Source organism: Pelodiscus sinensis, chromosome 11, assembly GCF_052426305.1.
Source record: "Pelodiscus sinensis isolate ZL-2025 chromosome 11, ASM5242630v1, whole genome shotgun sequence".
NCBI lineage: Eukaryota > Metazoa > Chordata > Testudines > Trionychidae > Pelodiscus > Pelodiscus sinensis.
The window spans coordinates 52001695-52023244 of record NC_143062.1 but is presented as its reverse complement, the minus strand read 5'-3'; the positions used below and the strand labels follow the sequence as shown (position 1 = coordinate 52023244).

The following is a 21550-nucleotide window of genomic DNA, read 5'->3' as shown; positions in this document are numbered from 1 at the left end:
GAATTCCAAAGAAGATGGTCACATCCTGGGCTAGCATTCGCTCCTTTGGGATGCTAATTAAGCCCTAGGGGCTGGTCGCTTCTCTGGGGGACATCAGCTGGCCAGGCTCCAGTGCATCACCTGAACGTGTGCGCCAGACAGAAGCTACAGCCGCGTGACCAGCACTTGCTTTAGCATGGCAGTGCACGCCCCCATGAAGCACAGCTGGGGCCAGCCAGCCAGTTACGGTCTCAGAGGGGCGGCCAACCGCAGCGAGAGCGCCACTGTTTTCACCTGCGCCCAAGGGCCTCAAGGGGAAGGGGGAGAAAGGGACCTTTGCTCTCTGAAGAGGACCAAGCGCCCCGAGAGCTCCAGCTCTGCAGCAGCGCAGGGAAGGCAGGGCACGAAGGCAGGCAGGCCTCACTAGCCCCCCGGCCACCTGCAGACCTGTGGAGCGCAGGCGGGAAGGAGCTGCTCAGTGTCCCAGTGAGCCTCCGGGCTGTGCCTCCCCACGTGCTGGCAGCAGGCCCCACCTCACGGGCTTACCCTAGCGCAGCGGTTCTCAGACAGGGGGCGGAGACCCTATTCTAATGGGGTCACTGGGACTGGCTCAGACTTGCTGGGACCAACGCCAAAGACTGAGCCCCACTGCCCGGGGCTTCAGCACTGGGTGTTGGGGCTCAGGCTAAAGGCTTCTGTCTTGGCCCCGCCGCCCGCTAGGGCTTTGCCTCTCCAGCCAGGGCGGAGGAACTCTGGCAGGCTCAAGCTTCGGTCCCCACTCCTGGGGTCATGCAGTCCCTCCGCATGCAACACAGGGGGAGAAGCCCTGCCCCAGCGACTCAGCAGCTTACACACAGCTCTACACTCCTAAGCAGCGACCCTGCAGCGCTCGGCCACCGTGGGCAGGCCTGGCTAGCTCTGCAGACCTCCCCACGCAGGGCCCCGCCGGGGGACCCACCACAACACTGCCCATTCTCTCAGCTCGGCACAGGTCCGCGCACGGGACCCCTCGCCCAGCCCATCAGAGCAGACGTTTCCTAGCAGGGCCTGCGGCTGCAAGCCCCCGGCAGGATCCCGGACACTGAATGTTTCCCAGACTCCTAAGACGTGTCTCTTCCACGCAGCAGGCCTGCGGAGTCCCGACCTCCTCCAGTCAGTAGGAAGGTGCAGTGCCAGGCGCCAGCCGTTAGCCACACACAGATGGGTAGCTGCACCACAGCCGCTCTTCCTCAGTCCCCATCTGAACCCGCTCTAGGGCTCTCCCCACCTCGCTACCTCTTTGAGCTGCAGCTGCCCATCCTGGTTGTGGTCTAGCAGGTTGAAGATGTCCATTTGGCTGATTTCGATCATTTCCATGGCCTCCTCATAGTCTTCTGTGGGCAGGATCTGGCTCTTCTGCAGACCTTTCAACTGGGCCAGGTGGATAATCAGCTTACACTCATCTTCGCTTAGGAAATCCGGAATTTCTGCAGAGAAGAAAGCGTGAATGGAAGACCAAGGAAACCGTTGCAGTGAAATCTCTAATCAATGGCAAATAACAAAGAAAGGGGGAAATAAGAAGCTTTCCAACAGATCTGGTAGAGGGGAAGTTTCACCTAATTTGGACTTTGCAGATTAAGGACTATAGGTCTCTTCTGACTTAAAACAAACCCTGTGTGTGTGGCCAGTCTAAGTCCTATGCCCAGAGGTACAGACGCTTTTTAAATCTTATGTATGACAAACATTTTTACCACTCATTTTAATAGAACTTTAAAATCTGTTCCTGTCTTCAGCATACCTGTCCCCATGGAGCAGTGCAGAGGACGACCCACAGGCGGCTAGGGACTCTGCTGAATACTAGCTGCCGGAAATGACTGGAGGAAGAGAACCAAGAGCCTTTGTGCTGGGCATGCCTGCAGCTCCCTGGCTGCTTTGCCCTCATTCAGAGGGGAATTTGGCAGAGAACCAGGTGGAGCCTTGATTAGTGAATCCACTGATGTGAAGGAGGAAGGGAGCCACCAGCCTCACGCCCACAAAGCTCTCAATGAGGTGCTCTCGGCTCCACTGAGACGACCGATCTCTGAGCACAGATTTATACCAAAGGGGAAGAGGAGATTTCACCAACAGGGGTCCCAGAAATAACAGGTAGGTACCTGTATTACACGCTGCAGGACTCGAACCCCCCTCCCCCCGGCCCTCCTTAGCAACACGAAGCCAGCAGTTCACAGAGCTAGTATCTCGAGCGCATGCAATTTTCAATGGAGAGAAGTTCCTTCTGGGATTATGTGGCCAGAAGAATTGCAGTAAAAGGGAGTGTGGGGTTAACAATCCTGTCCCGGGGATGGCGGAGAGACCCCACAGGACGCCAGCCACACTCGCACCTCGCTAGCACTGCAGCTATTTTGGGAAAGGAGTCAGAGCGTCTGGTCCAGCTAGAAAGCTCAGATACCTCTGTGCTGATTTCTCAACCGCCTGCCCTAGACTCGGCAAGTCTCTTGGCTAAAAGCAGCCCACAGCCCAACCAAGAAACACACTGACAAGAAAGAAAGGTGGGAAATGACTTTGGTTTGGAATGGACACTGCCTGCTAACCCCCATAGCAACAAGGGGGCCTCTCATTCAGTAGAGCTAGGCGCTAAGTCCGCGGACTCCGCCATTGCTGCTTGCTTCCCGGGGCCCCCCGAAAACAGAACGCAGCCACTTGTGTCCACGAGCCCCTCACAGGAACAATTCCTGGCACTGTCCTCTTACGAGAGCTTCTTCTGAGCTGCAGCATCCACTCGCCACTCTCTAGGCAGTGACATAACACAAGAGGTCACCGAGCAAACTGACAAGTGATGCCCCAATACCTGATGTTCCCCGACCAGGACCAACATAGCGCCCCAGTTGAGATGTGGCCGTTTAATGACATGCTAGAGAAGGGAGAGCCTGTGCTGAGGCAGCAGCTGGATTTCACACTGATACACAATGCATGTTCAGAACCAGCTTTCTGTGTCAGAGTGCTGGGTGAAGAGTGTGTCAGGCTAATGCTGATAATCCTGTGTGTGTAAACAGCCTCCCGCAGGGCTGCAAATGAATTGCTACCTGAAATGGTTAACTTCTGAACATAGGGCCCATCCCACCCCACTGCCTGTTTAACAATGGATCCAGCTAAACAAATGGCTCCTAATTGACTTGGGGCAACACTTGATTGCTTTTCCACAAAAACAAAGGGGAGGAAAACGCTGGCATTTATAAAATAATGACTAATCCAGAGAAGAGGATGGGCCAGAGGAATAGCGCTGAACAGAGAGCTCCAAACAAGGGGGATCCAAGCCCTTCATTCCACCCTCCTCCCCCACATCAACACCTGCTGATCTCAGCCAAGCCCCTACAAAAATCCCAACAATCAGGGCAACACAAACTGCGGTATTGTCTTCCCAGCCGGGCTGCATTTAATGAGAATGGATTAGCGGAGAGGTGGCTTGGTGCTATAAAAACCATCTCCCAGGCAGGAGCAAGTCAGTCTCCAGTGACTGCCCAAGACAGAGCCTCCGGGTCTCTGAACGTGTTACAGCACCTGCCCGGAGAATGGGCAAGCTGCAATTTGCTCCAGCCAAAGGGGGCACGCAGTGGCTGCTGGCCCTCGTCATGTGGCTGTTAGCCTGGCGCTGCCCAGGGGCTTATGGGTACTTCTTGAGGAGCTCTTCCCGGTGCACGCTCATCCCAAGGAGCATGGCCTTGTGCTACGACATTGGGTATGCAGAGATGCGCATCCCCAACCTGCTGGAACACGAGACTATGGCAGAGGCGACCCAGCAGTCTTCTAGCTGGCTGCCCTTGCTCGCCAGAGAGTGCCACCCAGATGCCAGGATCTTCCTCTGCTCCCTCTTTGCACCCATCTGCTTGGACAGGTAAGGCCCTTCAGGCACGGCTAGTCAATCGTGGGCTGCCAGACAAAGGGCCCCACAGGAGAACAGGCTCCGGGGGAGCCCAAGTGTGGAAATCATTTAGAACTAGACTGGGCAAAGCACGGAGCTATTGCAAGGGACAGGGTGGCCTGGGCAAGGGGCTCCCCCCACTCTACCTGGGGGCATCGCCGAGGGGAAATAAAAGCCCTGCAAGACAAGTGCAATGTGTCCTGGGTTTAGAACTTCGGTTGGAGATCAGCTGCCTTGTAACCTCCGCACTTCAGTGGGATTTGATCAGAAAACCCGCTGGCAGATTCTCCCAGGCTGGTCTTCCCCACTGCTCCAGCTTATGTAGAGGGCAAAGCGCCCCCGTGAGCTGGGCATCTCTGAAAGGGTTACACACTAGTTCTCCCCCCCCCCCCCCGCAGCAGCAAGACTCCTAGTCCTGCTGCGAAGTTCTCTGCTCGCCTCTGCCGGGTGTGGCCCCTCCACAGGAGTCTCGGAGACAGCACACGGGAGTCCAGTTGCACAGGCTGCCACACACAGCACCTTCTCTCTGCCCCCACTCCTCATGCTGAACCAAATCATCCTGCCCCTGCGTCACAGCCAGCAGCCTCCCCATGCCCTAGGGCCGGGGTCTCCAACCTTTCTAAGCACGAGATCACTTTTTGAATTGAAATGCAATCCAGGATCTACCTCAAACCCAGATCCCCTGGCCCCGCCTCCTTCGTGCCCCTGCTCACTCCCTCCTCCCATTCTCCCTCCCTTTCACCAGGGGGGCAGAGGGTTGGGGCGCAGGCTCTGGTCTTGGGCTAAGGGATCTGGAGTGTGAGGGGCTCTGAGCTGAGTCTGGGGCAGGTAGCTGGTGCAGGAGGGGGTGCAGGGCGCAGGATCTGTAAGGAGTTTGGGTCAGGGGGGCTCTGGCAGGGCCTTGGGGTGTAGAGGGGGTACAGGACGGGCAGGGGTTCAGAGCTGGCTCCAGCTGGACGCTATTTACCACAGGTGGCTCCTGGGTGGGGGTGCAGTGGGGCTGAGGCAGGCTCACCCTGCCCTGGCCCTGCCCCACTCCCTAAAGCAGCCAGCAAACTCCCTCCATCCCAGGCCCTGTTGTCCCCCCTCCCCTTCTGTGGAGACATACAGGGTGGGAGGGGGGCACCCTGACATCAGCGCCCCTCCTCTCCCTTCCTGGCTCTGTACCGCAAGCAGGAGGCTCCCGGGGAACAGGGGGAAGCTCCCAGCCAAAGGGCAGGAGATAAGCAGCAGTGAGGGGAGGGGTAGCTGAAGTACCGGCACTTGAGAGCCTCTTGGCCAGACCCCTCAGGATCCCCTGCCAGAGGCTCCAAGGGGTTCTTACAAAGGAAGGGTCCTGGCTGCACAGCAATTGAGGAGTGCCAGGAAGCTAGCTAGAGAGCAGAAATACAAGCAGCAGCTGCTCAGTTAGAGCAAGCGCCTTCACCTCTGGAAGAAGGACGCCTGTGGCAACACCCCGCACCCTTCCTACGGAGAAGGGAACGGCTCTTAGCCCCCAATTCCATCCTATAATCGCCTCGGCCACACACATACGTAGGGCTGGGTTTCCAAGTGCGCGTTTTCACAGGGAAGACAATGCCTGCCACCCCAGGTCCAGTTTAACTGTTTCTGGACAATCAGTACCAGATACTCAAGAAAAAAAGATGTTGCCTTTCTAGAGGGAACCTCTGGGCCTGGGACGATTGTTTTCTGACTCACTCATGTAACCTGCAGGGACTAGAGAGGTCACTCCACAGCACAGCACAACGCTGTTAATTCAGGGAGGCTGGTGGTTGGAGCTTGCTCTGGAACAGTTAACCCGTCACTTGTGCTTGCAGGGGAAGATGAAGGCTCAGCCCAGTCCTGTTTCTCTCCCTAGGTTCATCTACCCCTGCCGCAGCCTGTGTGAAGCTGTTCGGGACAGCTGTGCCCCAATCATGGCTTGCTATGGCTACCCATGGCCTGACATCCTAAACTGCAACAAATTCCCTGCAGATCACAACTTATGCATCTCAACAATCACCGATGAAGCCACTTCAACCAGGAGAAGTAAGGCATTTTTCTAACACACGTAGCCACGTAGAACTTTAAAGGTGAACCGCAAAGCAAAACCAGGGGCCTGTATTGTGTTTGGCCTTCTCTTTTTAAAGTTGCCTTTCTTAATTCGGCTAGGCTGGTTTTGTCCACGCAGGAGACCTCTATGGTGAAAGGATAACTGAAGAAATGAGAGAAAACAGAGCAGGTAGGAGGGGGAAGAATTTTGAGGCAGGCCATTCAGAATGCAGGGGTTTGGTTTCTGTTAAAACCTGTTCAGTTTCAAATGACTAATTAACATTTCTGAGAAATGAAGCCAGTAACAGATTGAATACACCTGCTCCTCCAAGCAAGGCATGAGAGTGAATACTGCACAGGCTCAGATAGCCCCAAGATCCTCCAGCAAAGCTAATGGTGTTCAGATCAGTAGTCAAGTTAAAAACATGCCTCAGAAAAGCCATTCAGACGGTCTCGGTACATCGGGAAGCCAGCTGCGCCTCTCGTCAGTGGGCACGTAGCAAAATTCAGACCACTTTGAAGTAAATCCCACCTGGCACCATCACTTCCACATTCTGCTTCTGAAGCCGGGCTGTCGGCATTGCCAGGGTTGCCTCGTGCGCGTGGTAGAAGTTTCACCTGCAGCAGAAACACTCACCCACTGAGGGCCAGTCCCTATGTCACTTTCCAGCCCACAAAAGCTTGTGTCCAAATACAAGTCAGTGTCTTTAAGGCGCCACAGGACTTCTTGTTGTTATAGCTGCTGTTATGGGACCACCCGTTAACCAACAATGGGAAATGCTTATCTAGACACTCCAGGACACAAGGGGTTGTGGAGTGTCTCGATTCCTACTGATACTGGGGTCTAACAATGTGAATTACAAGAGGACCGCAAGCTCCAGACAAACGTGGACCAAACCTCCAGCATCGCTGTGTCCTGCTCCCCTTTGAACGACACTCTGGCAGTGAAGTCCCTGGTGGTGCTTGGCACCTGGGCTGCCAGCAGACTCTGGAAGGCCTTCAGCACAGCACCACAGTGATGTGGTTTAATTCCAGAAAGGGGTGGGGGGAGCTGGACTCTGCCAAATATACACCCACCCTTCCCGGCCTATGTCACGAACAGCATTTGCTCTGCCTTCAAAAGCGACTCGCCCTCGCTTCCCACAGCCCTCCTCTCGGAGTCTGAAATGCAACCCCCTCCCCCAAGGGCTCAGGCTAGCTACTTTGTTTAATCCAAAGCTGCGGAGACACAGCTTGGCTTTCCCGCGGTACCAGTTTAAGCTAAAGCCTCCAAGGGAGCCAGCGCTTGGACTCACGTGCCAAGCCCCTGCTCCCAGATGGAAGGGGGCTGCTGCGAGTTCACTGCCCTTTCGCGCCGAGCACGCTGACGAGTCAGGGCACAACATGGCTCCTTTGTGGGGAAGGCGCCCAGTTGCCATGCTCCACGATAGAAGGGAACGGCAAACTGAGCGTAAGCGAAGCACAGACCGAGGAAAAGGCAGACGCTGTTCCAAGAGGCCGGGAGACGGGGCAGCAGACTCCTGTAGGACACTGGCTGAAATCCGGCCTGCACTGTCTTGCAGAAACACGGGTTTTTCCTTCTGCAATTTCCCATGATTGCTGCCACTGGTGGCAGTGATGCTGAGTGCTCCAGGCACTGCATTCACCTGCCCTGCTCTGGGCGAGTGGTAGTAACATGGGACGTGTGTAGGCAAAGATCTTCATTTCCCTTCTTGACCCATCTAAACCCCAAGCCCAAGGAGGGCCTGGTTCAGAGGCGGCACTCATCCCAGCCCTCCGGCGAGCTGCTCCAGCGGAGAGGGGCAAGCTGGCATTGCCCCTGCTGCACCTCAGAGCAGTCGTCACCAACCTGTCAATCGCGGCACCCTGCGGAGTTGATCGCTGGCCACCTGGCCAGGCGGCTGCCTCTCTTTGATCCAGCCCAGCTGGAGCATGGTGCAGCCACAGCAGGCTCAGGGCCGCTGCCAGCTGGGCTGGATCAAAGAGGGGCAGCTGCCTGGCCAGCTGGCCATGGGTTCAACCAGCCGAGGCTGCCCCTCTTTGTTAACTTGCTGGCTGGGGTGGGGGGAGAGGCACATGTGTGCACACGCGTGTCCCTGGCTCGTCTCTGCTCCAGAAGAGGACGGGGCCGGCCAGCTCCATAGAGCCAGGACTAGGGTCGCCAGGTGTCCCGTTTTGAACCGGACAGTCCAGTAGTTGAGCTTCCTGTTCGGGAAACAAACCGAGACAATAGAACTGTCGGGTGTTTTCTAAATCTGGTGGAATGTTGATTGTGCTGCAACATCACGTGTGTCCGGTGTTTTTGTTGAAACCGTCTGGCAACCCTAGTCAGGGCTGGGCAGCCGAGGACCGGGCTGTGCTGCGCTGTTCCCTGCGGGCTCTGTGCAGGGTCAGGGAGCCCCTTCCCCAGCGCCCTGCTGCACCCCGCTGGGCTGGAGCCACTGCCTGCAGGCAAAGGGCTGGGCTGGGCAGGGAAGAGACTATGACCTCCCCCACCCCGGAGGCAGGATGGGAGGGGCAGGGGTTGCATTGAGGGGCATGGGGCGATGCGGGGCAGGTTGGGAGGGGCGGGGTTGCACTCAGGAGCATGGGGCAATGCAGGGGCAGGTTGGTAGGGGCAGGGGGCGATGCAGGGGCAGGTTGGGAGGGGCAGGGGTTGCACTGAGGGGCAGGGGGCGATGCAGGGGCAGGTTGGGAGGGGCAGGGGTTGCACTGAGGGGCAGGGGGTGATGCAGGGGCAGGGGTTGCACTGAGGGGTAGGGGACGATGCAGGGGCAGGAAGGGAGGGGCAGGGGTTGCACTGAGGGGCAGGGGGTGATGCAGGGGCAGGGGTTGCACTGAGGGGCAGGGGGCGATGCAGGGGCAGGACGGGAGGGGCAGGGGTTGCACTGAGGGGCAGGCGGGGAGGATCATGGGGCTGAGGGGCACGAGGCTGGAGCACAGGGAAGATACACATTCTACTTTGCAGAAGCTGCACTTTCCTTTACTCCCCACTTCTTTGCCTCCCTCCCCAACTAGCTATTTGGCTGCATTCTCACCCTCACCTTTTCTGCGTTACTCCTCCAGCCCCCCATACTCCCACCCAACTCCCTTCCAGATCCCGCCCTCCTCACCCCATCCTGCACCCCACCGCCCACGTCCTGCATCCCTGTCCCACTCACTGGCAGCCCTGTCCGCACATTGAACCCCGCATTTTTGTTCCTACCCCAGAGCCTAAGGGGGTCCACAAAATCCACTAACTCTGGCACCCTGGAAGAGTAAATCTGGCCTTTGGGAAGCTCTACACCTCAGCCCTCCCCTCTCCCCCGTGGGGGTGAAGTAGCAGAGAAGTGAGGTGTCTAGCTGGGGACCACTTCTGTGAGGGTGGGGGGATTTGGGAGGAGTGTTTTGCTTCTCACTTGTGTGGTCCCCAACTGATTTTTCTGTGGTCAGTGGCCCCCACCCCGCCACAAATAAAGAAAACGTTGAAACCTTGCGTGTTGCACGTATTTTACTTTATTTTGCATGAACTTTGATAAGCTAACACGGGAAAGTTAAAATGCTGCATCTGTCCAATCACTGAAATTCAACCGCTCTCCCCAGCTGCAGCCCTAGCGAAATGGCTCGGGCGTAGTGGTGTGATTGGCGGCGAGTGGCCGGTAGCAATGGGCAGTCTGGGGAAAGGGTTGGAGAGGGTGGTAGACCCTGGCTTGCCCTGACATTTAACAAGTGATCTTGGGTGTAACAAGCCTGAGGAGCGTGAGTGTCCCTGGCTCTCCAGCAGGGCAGGCAGCTTGCGGAAAGGGTCCAAGAGATGCTATCACTGTCTCTGTTACAGCAGTGCCCCGAGCCAGCTGCAGGGACTGTGAGCTCGAGGAAGCCAGCTCTGCCAAGGAGATACTGGAAAACTTCTGTGCCAGTGATTTCGGTGAGTACACACCTCTGCTTCCCTCCTCAGCTACTGGCTTCCCCGACAGCCAGCCACACGGCAGCTGCCGGGGAAGCCTCTTCTATTTGCTATAGAAAAGGGACTTGGTTATGGCTCCAGCTTTTACAGTTTTCAACCCTCACCTGAGCACCTAGTCCAAACTCTTCTTGCCTGCGGCTTGTACCAAGGGCAACACCCTTGGTGCCAGGGATGTGAAGGACCAGCTGACTAGTCGCTTCCCCTCTCGCTGCCTCTGCCAGAGCGAGGCAGCAAGGGGGTGGGAAGAATCAGACTCATAAGGCTGGCAGAGCTCTCAGGAGTCAGAGTCCCGCCCTCTGCCCAAAGCAGGACCAACCCAACTAAATCAGCCCAGCCAGGGCTTTGTCAAGCCAAGACTTAAACACCTCCCTAGGGAACCCAGCCCAGCACTTCCCCACCTGCCTAGGGAAATCGTTTTTCCTAAAATCAAACCTAGACCTCCCCCACTGTAACTTGAGACCACTGTTCCTCATCTGCCCCCACTCAGAACACCCTCCCTCCATCCTTTTTGGAACTTCCCTGCAGGAAATTGAAGGCTGCTATCTAATTCTCCACCACTCTTCTCTTCTGCAGACTAACAAGCCCAAATCCCTCAGCTTCCTCATAGGTCATGTGCTCCAGCCCCCTCATTATTTTGGTTGCCCTCCACTGGCCCCTCTCCAATGCATCCACAAGAAGAGGGGGTACTTCAAAGTGGCAGCGCTGCCGCTTTGAAAAGCCACGTGCATCCCAGGGCAAACTGGGGTGTCCCCAGGCTGCACATGGCATTTCAAAGCAGCATCGCCGCATGGTGCCCGGGATCAGCTGGGGACTCCCCCGCTGACCCTTGGCTCTGAGTGGCGCTGCCGCTTTGAAACGCCCCAGGGCTGTTGCTACACTCTGAAGGCTGAGCCGCCCTATCAACTAATCAAACAGTCGATGAAAAATTCATCAACTATTTGATTAGTCAGTTACCTGATACTTAACATCCTTACTTGGTACATCTCCGGCAACTTGCGCGGCTTGTACCAAGTGCAACATCCTGCATTTCTGATGAACTCTCAGCACAGGAGGGAAGAGGGAGAGGGGACAACCAAAAGCAATCGTGTGTTTCACTGTGGAGAGCAGATTCCCATCGAGGCAGGTACATCCGGTCATCCCCAGAGTCTGTACATCAAACCCCAACACATTCATCCCAGCAATTCACTGTTTCTGCTCCAAGGCCAGGGGGTGGACCAGTGAGCTTGCTTAACTCTCAGTTTCTGTGAAGCTCTACAGCAGGGCTGGCTCCGGCCCGTGGACGGCATCAGGCCGCTTCCTATTTATATCCTGCAGCCTGTGCCACCGAATTTCCAGGCGGTGGCTCAGGCAGCAGGATCCTAGTGAACTGGCTCCCAGCTCCTGATCACGGCGCTTCCCTGGCAGGAGCCAGAGCTGCGAGCCTTTTAAGTAGCTGCAGTCACCCTGGGTGGCTGCCAGGCAATGTGGTAGCAGGGGGCTGGGAGCTGTGAACCCTTGGCTGTGTTGTTAATTCAAAGCTTGCTGCCCCACACAGCTCTGGTTGGGGAGGGGAGACTAGTCCCAGCCCCACTCCTTCCTCCCCAGGCACCGCCCCTTCTGGGGGTGGAGCCAGCCTGTGACCACATAGCAAAACTCATTAAGTGACCTCCCGTGAAAATCATTGCCCTACCCGGTTCTACAGCATTCAGCCATGCGAACATCAGGGCTGAATCCTGAACTCTGACGAGGGCATCAGCCCTTGCAGCCCTGCTCTGAGGGGAAGGCTCAGACTGGAACCTCGCAGGGAGTGCAGGGCAGTACTGAGGTGCGCCGGCACAACTGCTTCCTGCCTTGTGTGTCTGCCTACGCAGGGGCACTGGTCTCCTTCACCAGCACTCATCCTTCTCCCAGCGCAAAGGAAAAGGCAAGCGACACGTTACTGGCCCTGGAAAGGCTGTAATCACAGATTTGGAGGCTTACAAGTTGAACGCAGCCTCAGTGATTTGGCTGGGACATTACTGAGTCAGGAAACACCGATTGCTTCAAAACAGACACAGTTCTATCTGACGCCAGCAGACACGGGGGGAAGCAGTTAGCCGCCAGCAGTAAAGACATCCCAAAGGGAGTGAACAGATGCTATCAGGCGGGTAACAACAATAGGTCAACTGTTTCACATTTGCTTCTTCCAGCTGTGAAAATTAGGATTTCCAGGAAGAACGTGACCTCCAGCATTTCTGCTTTCAACATGGACTCCAAGCTGGAGGTTTTGAAGCATGGCCCCCTACTCCGGGCAGAAATCCACCCAAGACTCCAGCACTGGCTGGACCTAGATGCCACTTGTGTTCACAATATCATGAGAGGTACACACGCAGGAGTCTACGTCGTCAGTGGAGAGGTGCAGAATGACAAAGTGGTCGTAAACAAAGCCTATGCCTGGCACAAGAAGAACAGGAACCTACAGCTGGCTGTACGGCGATGGAAACATCACCGGTGCCGAGCATAGTCTGGTAGGCGGATGGGGAAGTCTCTGCTCCACTGGTAGGCAATTGCTTCCCTCCTGGGATCTAGACAATTATGTGTGACAATCAAGGGTTTGGAGACTGGCTCAGTCCAATGGCTATTTTTTTAGTGGGAGTCAGTGTAGTCTATAGCAAAGGTCCAGGGGCCACACTGCAGAGCATTTCACTAAGGAACTGCTACACAACACAGCTATTAATTAAGAGCTGAGGGAGTGAGCTGTTACTCCAAGAAATGAGAAGAAACAAACCTGCCTCTCCTACTGCACCGGAAACCCAGAGATTCTAATAGATGTGGCAAACCGGCATGGTAGCAGGAATAAGCAAACGGAAATCCTCAGGTTAGAATGGACTGGCGGCGCTACTCCATCGCTATCTTTACTTGCTCCCCTCACACTGAAACGGGATAGTAATTTCAGTCCTGTGGTTTATCCCTGACACAGACTTTGTGCAAGTACCATCTTGCTGCAGGCCCAGAGATGTTTCCAAATAGAGGTCACCCTGCGTGGTGGGATATGAGGGCCGTACTGCATTGGCCACAGGGCTGTCTGTAACAGAGAAAGGGCTTTACTCTCCTTTGTGCTGCAACAGATATTCAACTAGTAGAAAAAGGCACCAAAAGTGCAGCAAGTCAGTCATGTAGTTAATGCCAAACAACTCCTGAACTTCAGTCACTCAGCACTATACCTAGAGCCTGTCAGTTAAAGGAGATCTGCAAAGGAAAATGTTGGACTTCTGCCCTTTTTCCTTTCTGATAAAAATGGTGGCCTAAAAGGGCTCATTCAAAAATGGAATTAAAAAAAAGAGTCAGTCTACCTAGGAAGACTCTGGCTATGTCTACACTACACCGTAGTTCAAAATAAGATACGCGACTTATGCAGCTCAAATTGCATCTTATTTCTAGAACTTCCTATTCCGAAACATCCCTTACTCCTCATGGAATGCGGTTTACAGGGACATTGGAATAGCAAGCCCAAAGTAACAGGCTTGCTGTGAAGATGCAGGATAGCTATTTCAGGTTACTCCGCTATCCTGAAATAGCATTGCAGTGTAGATATGTAGCCTCTGGTGACAGAAGAACTAGTGAAGTGAGGACTTCCCAGGAAGCAAGACTGAAAACTGAGCAACTAGGAGGCAAAGGGATATTTAGACAGACTGTTTACAACTCTTTGTTAGCACCCACGTTACTCCAGTGACTAACACGCATTCTGGAGAAAAGCAGTCTCTGTTCAAGATTCAAAGCATTCCTTCAATGAAGTGTAGTCTGAGACCATTAGTCTTCTGTCAAAAACTGGGAAGAACAGATTCAATGCTTTTGATATTTCAAAGGTGAAACAAAGCAAAGGGGATCCCATCTTCAAGGACAGGGATGGCTCTCCTGACTTCCAGACAGACACTGCTGGACCTGTGAGCCACAGGCTTTGAAGCAGAGCACAACCATCACGCCCAAACAAGGAAGAGAGAGTTGGTTTTCCAGTATTCCTAGTGAAAGTAAGTGTCATGTATGGAATCTTTCTAAACTGGAGTAAATACAGGACTGAAACAGGGAAGCAAAGAAAACAAGGTCTGGGGGTAAATGGCCCCCCTTTGCGCAGCAGTAATTGACGTTTACCTACAATGCAAGGCTCGTTTGGGAGATGCATGGAACATCCGTTTGGACAGAGATGCATTACAGATACCGTTGTCTCTGTCTACTCTTCCAGTGTTGAATTAATTGGTGACCAGAGTTTCTGTTTAGCTCTGGCAGTATCTGAGGCTTGTGGCCCCAGGTCCTTCCCTGTTTAAATTCGGTTGGGGAAATCGGCCACATCGGGACACTTATGCAAATTTAATATCTGGACCACTGAGGCGGCACAGAGGGTTTTATAAAGTCAGGGTCTAAGGCCAAAATGAAGAAAACCCCACTGATCACCTAGTCTGACCTCCCAAATCACAAAGGCCACAGAATGTCACCAACATGATTCTTAGAGCAGACCTCTTAGAAAAACATCCATCTTGCTTCAAAATTGACAGTTATCCACTGCTCCTTTTGGTAAACTGCTCCAAGGTTTAATGCCTCTCAATACTGAAAACGCACACCTTACGTCTACTTCGAACGTATCTAGCCTCATCTTCCATGCATCAGACAATGTTAGCTTTCTCTGCTAGATTATTAAACACTAATTCCCTATTCACTGCTCTAGTCTAAACTCTCCAACTTATCAGCATCTTTCTCGACATTAGAACTGGACACAGCATTCCAGCAGAAACACATCAGCCCCAAATTCAGAGGCAAAATGACCTCTCCACTCCTACTCAAGATACCTCTCTTTACGCACCCTTCAAGGATTGCATTAGCCCTTTTGGCCGCCGTGGAAACTCACGTCATCTGCAAACTTACCAGTGATATTTATATTCATATCCGGGAGGAAAACCTACAATTGTTAAATAGCGTAGGGTCAAGAACCGATCCCTCTGGAACATGACTGGAAAAAACATCCACTCCATGAGTCCCTGTTTGCAAATCTGTGTTGAGAACGACCAGTGAGCCGGTTTTTAATCCATTTACTGCATGCCATATTAATTTTACATCATTCTAGTCTTTAATCCAAACGCTGTGCAGCACCAAGTCAAACACCTAAGAATATACTGAGATGCCCGGCATACCTTTCCCCCCAACTTACAAATTTGAGCCCAAACCACAGAGTTAAGAATACAAGAATGGCCACACTAGGTGAGACCAAAGGCCCATCTAGCCCAGAGTCCTGTCTGCCGACAAGGGCCAATGTCAGGTGCCCCAGAGGGAGTGAACCGAACAGGGAATTATCAAGTGATCCAACCCCTGTCGCCCATTGCCAACCCTGACAGACAGAGGCCAGGGGCACCATCCCTGCCCATCCCGGCTAATAGCCATCAATGTACCTATCTGTTAATTTCTCTCTTTTTAAACCCTGTTAAAAACCCTGGCTTTCGCAACATCCTCTGGCAAGGAGTTCCACAGGCTGTGCACTGTGAGAAGTAGTACTCCCTTTTGTTTGTTTTAAACACACTGCCTGTTACTTTCATTGGGTGACCCCTAGTTCTTTTCCTTATTCTCCTTGCCTCATGAGCTCTTAACTAACAATTGCCTCAAAGCAGATTGAGCTTTGAGATCTCACTGAATCGATAAAGGCTGCAAAGCCCCTGCCTGGTGCTTGTTGGACACTAGTGATTATCTGAAGACTAGTTTCTCTCAAAGAGGAAAACCAACAGGACAAGAACCTTGCCTAGGTCCATGAAATAAGCTTGGTTTCAATGGCAGATAATGCTGTGTCGTTTGTAAACGTTCAAGTATTTAAAACAAACCAACCAGGATTTCCCAGTAGAGCCCTTGGCCACACTTCCAAACACAAAGCTGATGAGACGTCGTACACGTGACACTTGACCTGCAAGCCGTGCTGTACTGCATGCTGAGGAGGCATTCGGAATATGGACTTGGCACTCACTGCTACACTTGTCCTCAAACTCTGCAAAATGGTTTGGTAATTAAGTCAAAAGTTTTCGCATTTAACTGGGAAAGTCCTTTTCAGACAGAGCCTCTTAGCTTTGTCTTCACACAACAGGGGTTTATTTCTTATTGATGTGAGCTACAACAGACGCTGTTCAACCTGATGAGAAGCATGAACTCAGTGGGGCTGTTCTAACTTCACTACACTGGGTTTTAAATTCATTTTGTTGAACTACTTGTGGGTAGAGACTTGTTTTCAAGTCACCATGGCCCCTGGGAGGCTCAATGGGCGGTCAGAGCTATCTGTGAGCCAAAGTCCCAAAATAAGAACTCCTTATCAGAGGACAAAGCAGAACAAGCCAGATAAGGACCTAAAGTACTGGACATCATGCACTGCTGCAGGTGTGACGCATTGCCAGACACCAGGAGCAGGAAACAAGGCCTACCCCAGAGAGGTGTTACGCTGGATTGATGAAGTACTGTCTACTGTGCCAGAAGCCTGTCTCTTGTCAACTACGGCGGCTCTCGGAGGCAGGTTCAACTCTGTTAGGTGATCCAGCTCTATTAGGTAAATGGCATCAGTCAGTGTAAAGAAGTTAGAAGTGAGGGCCTAAGGGAAACTAACTTGTAAAATCAGACAGACTCCTCACACTGCTCCCTGTCGTCATTTTGAGACTTTTTGCGTGTGCTCATTTTATACGACACCAGTTCCAAACTTGAGGCTTTGCACACAGCCAGAGGGAAAACTATTTTGGAATTTACAAGTTATGAATACTTTGTATTTAGAAATCCATGACAGAGCCATGTGTGTTTCTTAAAGATGCTTGTTGCATTAAAAGGAGATAAACAAGAAGCATGCCTGGTTTTTGCTCTAAGTTTTCCCTTTGAATCAGATAGTGTGAACTGCAAGGATCCTTTTTTTTTAATTCATACCACACAGCATAAAGAATTCAGTGTCCCTGTTTTGCTCATCCTTATGCTTGAATCAGTTTTGCTGCACCTGGACAGAGCAAGAACGTGTACACAATTGTGCCAAATAAGATCCATTTACATCTTTTCAACATACTAACCAGAGATCTAGCTAAGAGGAATTGTAGTGTATGGTGGAATGGCTAAGAAATAAAAGTGTAACTAGCATGCCATGCCAAGTGTAGGGGAAGGCACTATTTCTACTACTGCCTTTATTTATTTCTTCTCCTAGATACTTAACAATAATGTTAAGTTGCCTTATTATTTACTTTCAGATGTTGCAGGATCCCTTATACCTCCCCAATATCTCAATGGGTTTGGCAGCATCTTTTCAAGGAGCTTAGTTTCATGCATTTTTTAAAAGACCCAAACACAGAAAGGGAAGATTGGGGGACAACACACACCCCTGGGAGAATTTAAGTAGCTTTTCAAACTCTTCTAAGTGCTCTGTCCAAAATTAATCATCTTTGAACAGTGGATCAAAACTTGAATGCAAGAGTTAACATTTAACCAGGTACCACAACATGATTTAAGAAATGTAACTGCTGAAGGACAAATGAACTAAGGATGTTAAATTGCAGTGATCTGGCTAATGGCGTAGTCCATACATGATAAGGCGGTAAGGGCCGCTCTGCAGAGGTAGCTCCAAGAGCTGCCTTGAGCCAGGATTGAGCAGTCCATGCCTCCTGACAGCGTTGGGAGCCACCTGCCGTACAGCTCTGCATTTTAAATGCAGCCACTGGGCTCTTACTACATTTAAACTGCGGAGGTGCAGCATCCCTGACCATTGCAAGCCGGAACTGCTCGGTCCCAGCTTGCGCTGAGTCCAGCAGCCCCGTCCACCGTGAACAGGGGCTGCTGCCAGAACAGACCGTGCATGAGGCCAGCTCAGGCCGCTGCATCTGTGAGGGGCCCCAGCTCCCCACTGGGACCCCCGCAGACAGGGGCTGCTGCTGGAGCACCCTCCCCTACCCCCCCGGTGCCTCAGATAGCTTTTAAGCCAGCTCCCCCCAGCACTGGCTCCTGTTCCCCCCACATTGCTGCCTCTCAGATGCAACAATGGGGGGAAGTGAGTGGTCGATACTCCAGTTGACTACCGGAAAAGCTTATGCTCATCCGATTGTCGACGACTCGCTAACACCCCTAAAATGAACATTAAATCTCTCTGATAAATTAAAACAAAAGTGGCTTAACCCCTCTCCCCCAAACCATTTGACTGTATCAAAAAAACTCAACTGCCACATCAATGGAGGTGTTAAAGGTAACAACATCGGAAGCAGTGCCCTATGCATGCACAGACCTTTCGGCCATACTCATACATATAACACTCCCAAGTACCATGGCCCACAGCTTGTACGTTGATTCTCCAGAGCTTAGGAGGTAACAAGGCAAGCAAAGATTGAGTCAAGGGAAAAAGTGTTTGCTGCCAACATCTTATGGGAAGCAGGTCTGTTGGCCTGTTCTTTAAACAACAAAAGCAACAGTACTGGTAACCAGCTGGAGACTGCCTTAGTATGTAAATCTTAAACAAGATCTGCAACCCCTGTCTAAATAACCTCTCCCCTGAAGGCAGGAGAAAGGACTGCAGATTTCATCGGTCAGTAGCACTCACTTCCATACATGCCCGGGGGATAAATAGAAGAGCTACACAGGGCCAACCCTAGGGAGGCTTGGGGCCTGGGGCAACACCCCCCCCACTGCCCCAGGTGCCAGGCCCAGATCAACTCCCCCACTCCCACTCCACCCTTTCCCAAGCCCCACCCTATTTCTGCTCCACCCCTTTGTTCCCAAGCAATGCAAGTCAGGGATTTCTGGGGGGGCTGGCAGCATAGGTCAGCCCCTTCTTCCCCCCCACTCGACACTCACTGTGGCAGGAGCCCAGCCCGCTGTGCTCTGCTTCCCCATGGCAGCAAGAAGAGAGTGCCCTGGCATGGTGGGTGAAGCAGAGAGCAGTGGGCTGTAGGGGGCAGAGCAGGCTGCTGGTCACTGCAACCCTCACTGCTGCAGTGAGAGAGGGGAGCTGACCTCTGCTGCCACCCTGCGCCAGGCCCCCAAGCCACATTCCCTCTAGGGTACGTGTGGGAGAAGGTTAGTCCCAGCCACCTCCTTGGCAGAGCTGTGCAGCATGTGACAAGGCACGGTTAGCTGGTGGCGGGCTTCGTGGGGGAGTGGGACTCCGCCAGGCTGCTATCTACTGTCCCCAACTCTGCAGCGCTGGACTTGAGGCCAGGGTGGCTGTCTGGCTGCTTCCGGGATGGGCTACACAGTGTGTGGCTGCCCTAGCTGGGGCTGTGGTGCAGCTGTTCCTGGGGCCCCCTGCATCTCTCTTCCCACTTCACTGGGCTCTCTTCAGTCCCCTGTGCCCCCCTCCCCCTGGCTCCCCACGTGACAGCCTTACCCACAATCCTCCACTCTCTCCAACCCTGGGCACCCGCAGCAGCTTCCCTCTGCCCCAGACACAGACTGGCAGCCAGCTCCACGGGGAGCAGCCTGAGGCAGCCCTTGCCCTGCACACAGGCTACCCTGGGAGCAGTGCTCCTGGGGGGGGGGGGGCAGGTCTCACCTCCCCACGAGATGGGAGGGGGATGTCTGGGAGCAGGGCTCAGGGTCCTAGCAAAGGGAGACTGGGCTGGGTCTTGGTGCTGGGAGAGTTTCTCGGGGAGCAGCACCACTGGTGGGTGCCACACATCCAAACAAGCGCACAGGACCTCAATATTGGTACACAAGACAAAATTCACTCTGCTCATAAATGGAAAATCTTCGAGGGAACATTGCTCCCAACTTTTCCTACTGGTCCCATTCATAGGACGGTTGAAGCAGCCACCATGGGGCTTCCCCAAAACATGAGGCCTGGGCATTGCCCCAAACTGTGCTATGGAAGGACAGCTCTGGAGATACAATCAAAGCAGGCTGGCAGAAATCCAGGTGCTAACCTGCCTTTGGCAATCTTCAAAATTCACAGTGGCCTGTTTTTACTGGACAGCAGCTGAAGTGGTGACTCAAATAGCCGTGCCTATCTGCACCAGTTCCCGACTCTTAGGAAGAGCACTGGCATAGCAACCATGAGGAAGCCTCAGCAGTGGCAAGCCCAGTGAAGACACCACTGGGCTGCTAACAGGGCTACATGGGATACAGAAGCCCTCACGTTTATATATACTGGGGGCTGTAAGCCACTAGTTGACTATCCGATAAGCATAACCTTAGAGAATCGACTAGTGATGGGACTCCACGGAAGGCAGGGGAGGTAGAGGCACAGTGGGAAGCGGCGCGAGCGGGGACCGAAGCCGTCTCCACTCCTGCCACTTCGGCAGTGATTCTGCTTTGGAAATGTACAAGAGCCCAGCTGGGGCCCTTGTACATTTCAAAGGCTGAGGCACTGCAGGGAGCATGGGGCCAGTGGGAGTTTCCCACTGACCCTGCACTCCCTGCGGGGCTTCCGCTTTTGAACTGCGGCAAGGACCCCTCTCCCAATCTCCTTCTGACTGCAGCGTGCGGCAGGCCGGGTTCTAGCCTCTGCAGCAGGGGAGGCGCAGGGGTGTCTGCCTGCCCCTTGTGGGCACTGCGAGGTGCAGGTAGTGTCATGTGAATGCGGCACTCTGGGAAACTGCAGCCTGCCGAGGTAGTGAAAGCAATAGCGTGGGGGCCGCTGTCCTGACATCTTCCGTGTGGTCCCGCCTGCGCTGCTCACCACCCCAGCCCTGCCCACAGAGCCAGGGCCCCCCCATCCACCCACCAGGAGCAGAAGGGAAGGAGCAGACAGGTCGGTGCGGCAGCTCCCTGGGTGGCTCGGGGGTGCTCCGGCAGCTGTGGTGACTGTAGCCGCTGTGGGGGGAGGGGTGACGTGACTCTTCACAGGCACAGCTGGATTCTGAGTGATCAGGCACCGTGCTTCTGCTCCCCAAGAACCTGACAGCAGGGGAGCCCCCAAGAGCCCATAGCTGGCACATAAGCCCAGCCGGGAGTTCCGGTCCTAGCGCCTGTCTGCAGGCTGCTGTCCCGAGCACCATACCCTCCTCCCCGCCCCAGGGCTCTCACAGCTGCGATGTGGGGTCTGGCGGCTACTGGACCATGTTTCTAGCATTGAAAGCCCTGTGGGGTGGGGATGGAGGAAGGGGAGTAGGGGCTTGGTTTAAAATAGCAACTCCAAATGGCGAGGGGAAGCAGCAAGGGCTCAAGTTGGGAGAGGGAAGAGGCAGCAGGACGCAGAGTGACATGAATGAGCCTTGCCTCTCCCCAGCTTGCGCTGCTCCCCCCCCCCATCTTCTCCCCACCCCCAGCAACATGGCTGAGAGAGCAGGGCAAGCCGAGGCTATGTTGCTCTGCTTCCCCTGCCAATAATGGTGAGCGTGCAAGGCTCTTCCCCATTACTTCCCTCAGATGCCTGGGGACCCTGGCCCTGGCCAACTGCTGGCTAATCCCTTTCCCCTCCTGCCAATGGCATTTACGGGGCACATGCCCCCTCAAACCCCCCAGACATCACCATCTGCTTAGACCCTCACATCTGGTCTCTCCCCATGAAGTCTAGTCTTTTGTGGGCTTTTACCCTATGTCATACAGATTTCATAGGGAGACCAGAGTTTCTCCAGTTGGCAGTCCTGACCCAAAAAGGAGCTGCACAAGGCTTGCAAGATTATTTTAGGCATTGTGTCTGCTGGTGGCAGCTCTGTCTTCAGACCTAGGCTCACGGCCAACAGCCACTGTGGGCCACCAGGAGCAGCAGCAATGCAGAAGCAAAGGCAGGAGTGCCACATGCTACAACCACCTTG

General features: G+C 53.8%; 2 protein-coding genes across 3 annotated transcripts in view; one reads left to right on the top strand and one right to left on the bottom strand.

The window, feature by feature from the left end:
- Positions 1 to 21550, bottom strand: part of P4HTM (prolyl 4-hydroxylase, transmembrane) — a 33440-nt gene that overhangs the window by 10135 nt on the left and 1755 nt on the right. For both annotated transcript variants that reach the window (XM_075938400.2, XM_075938399.2), the window contains exon 3: positions 1255 to 1445. In XM_075938400.2, coding sequence (XP_075794515.1) covers positions 1255 to 1445 — 191 coding nt within the window. The remainder of the gene's footprint in view (positions 1 to 1254; positions 1446 to 21550) is intronic.
- Positions 3246 to 16651, top strand: LOC102454798 (secreted frizzled-related protein 5-like). Its single transcript, XM_006120124.5, has 4 exons — positions 3246 to 3850; positions 5736 to 5905; positions 9726 to 9815; positions 12023 to 16651. Exons 1-4 carry the CDS (start codon positions 3528 to 3530, stop codon positions 12334 to 12336), a joined length of 897 nt encoding a protein of 298 aa, XP_006120186.1. The 5' UTR covers positions 3246 to 3527; the 3' UTR covers positions 12337 to 16651.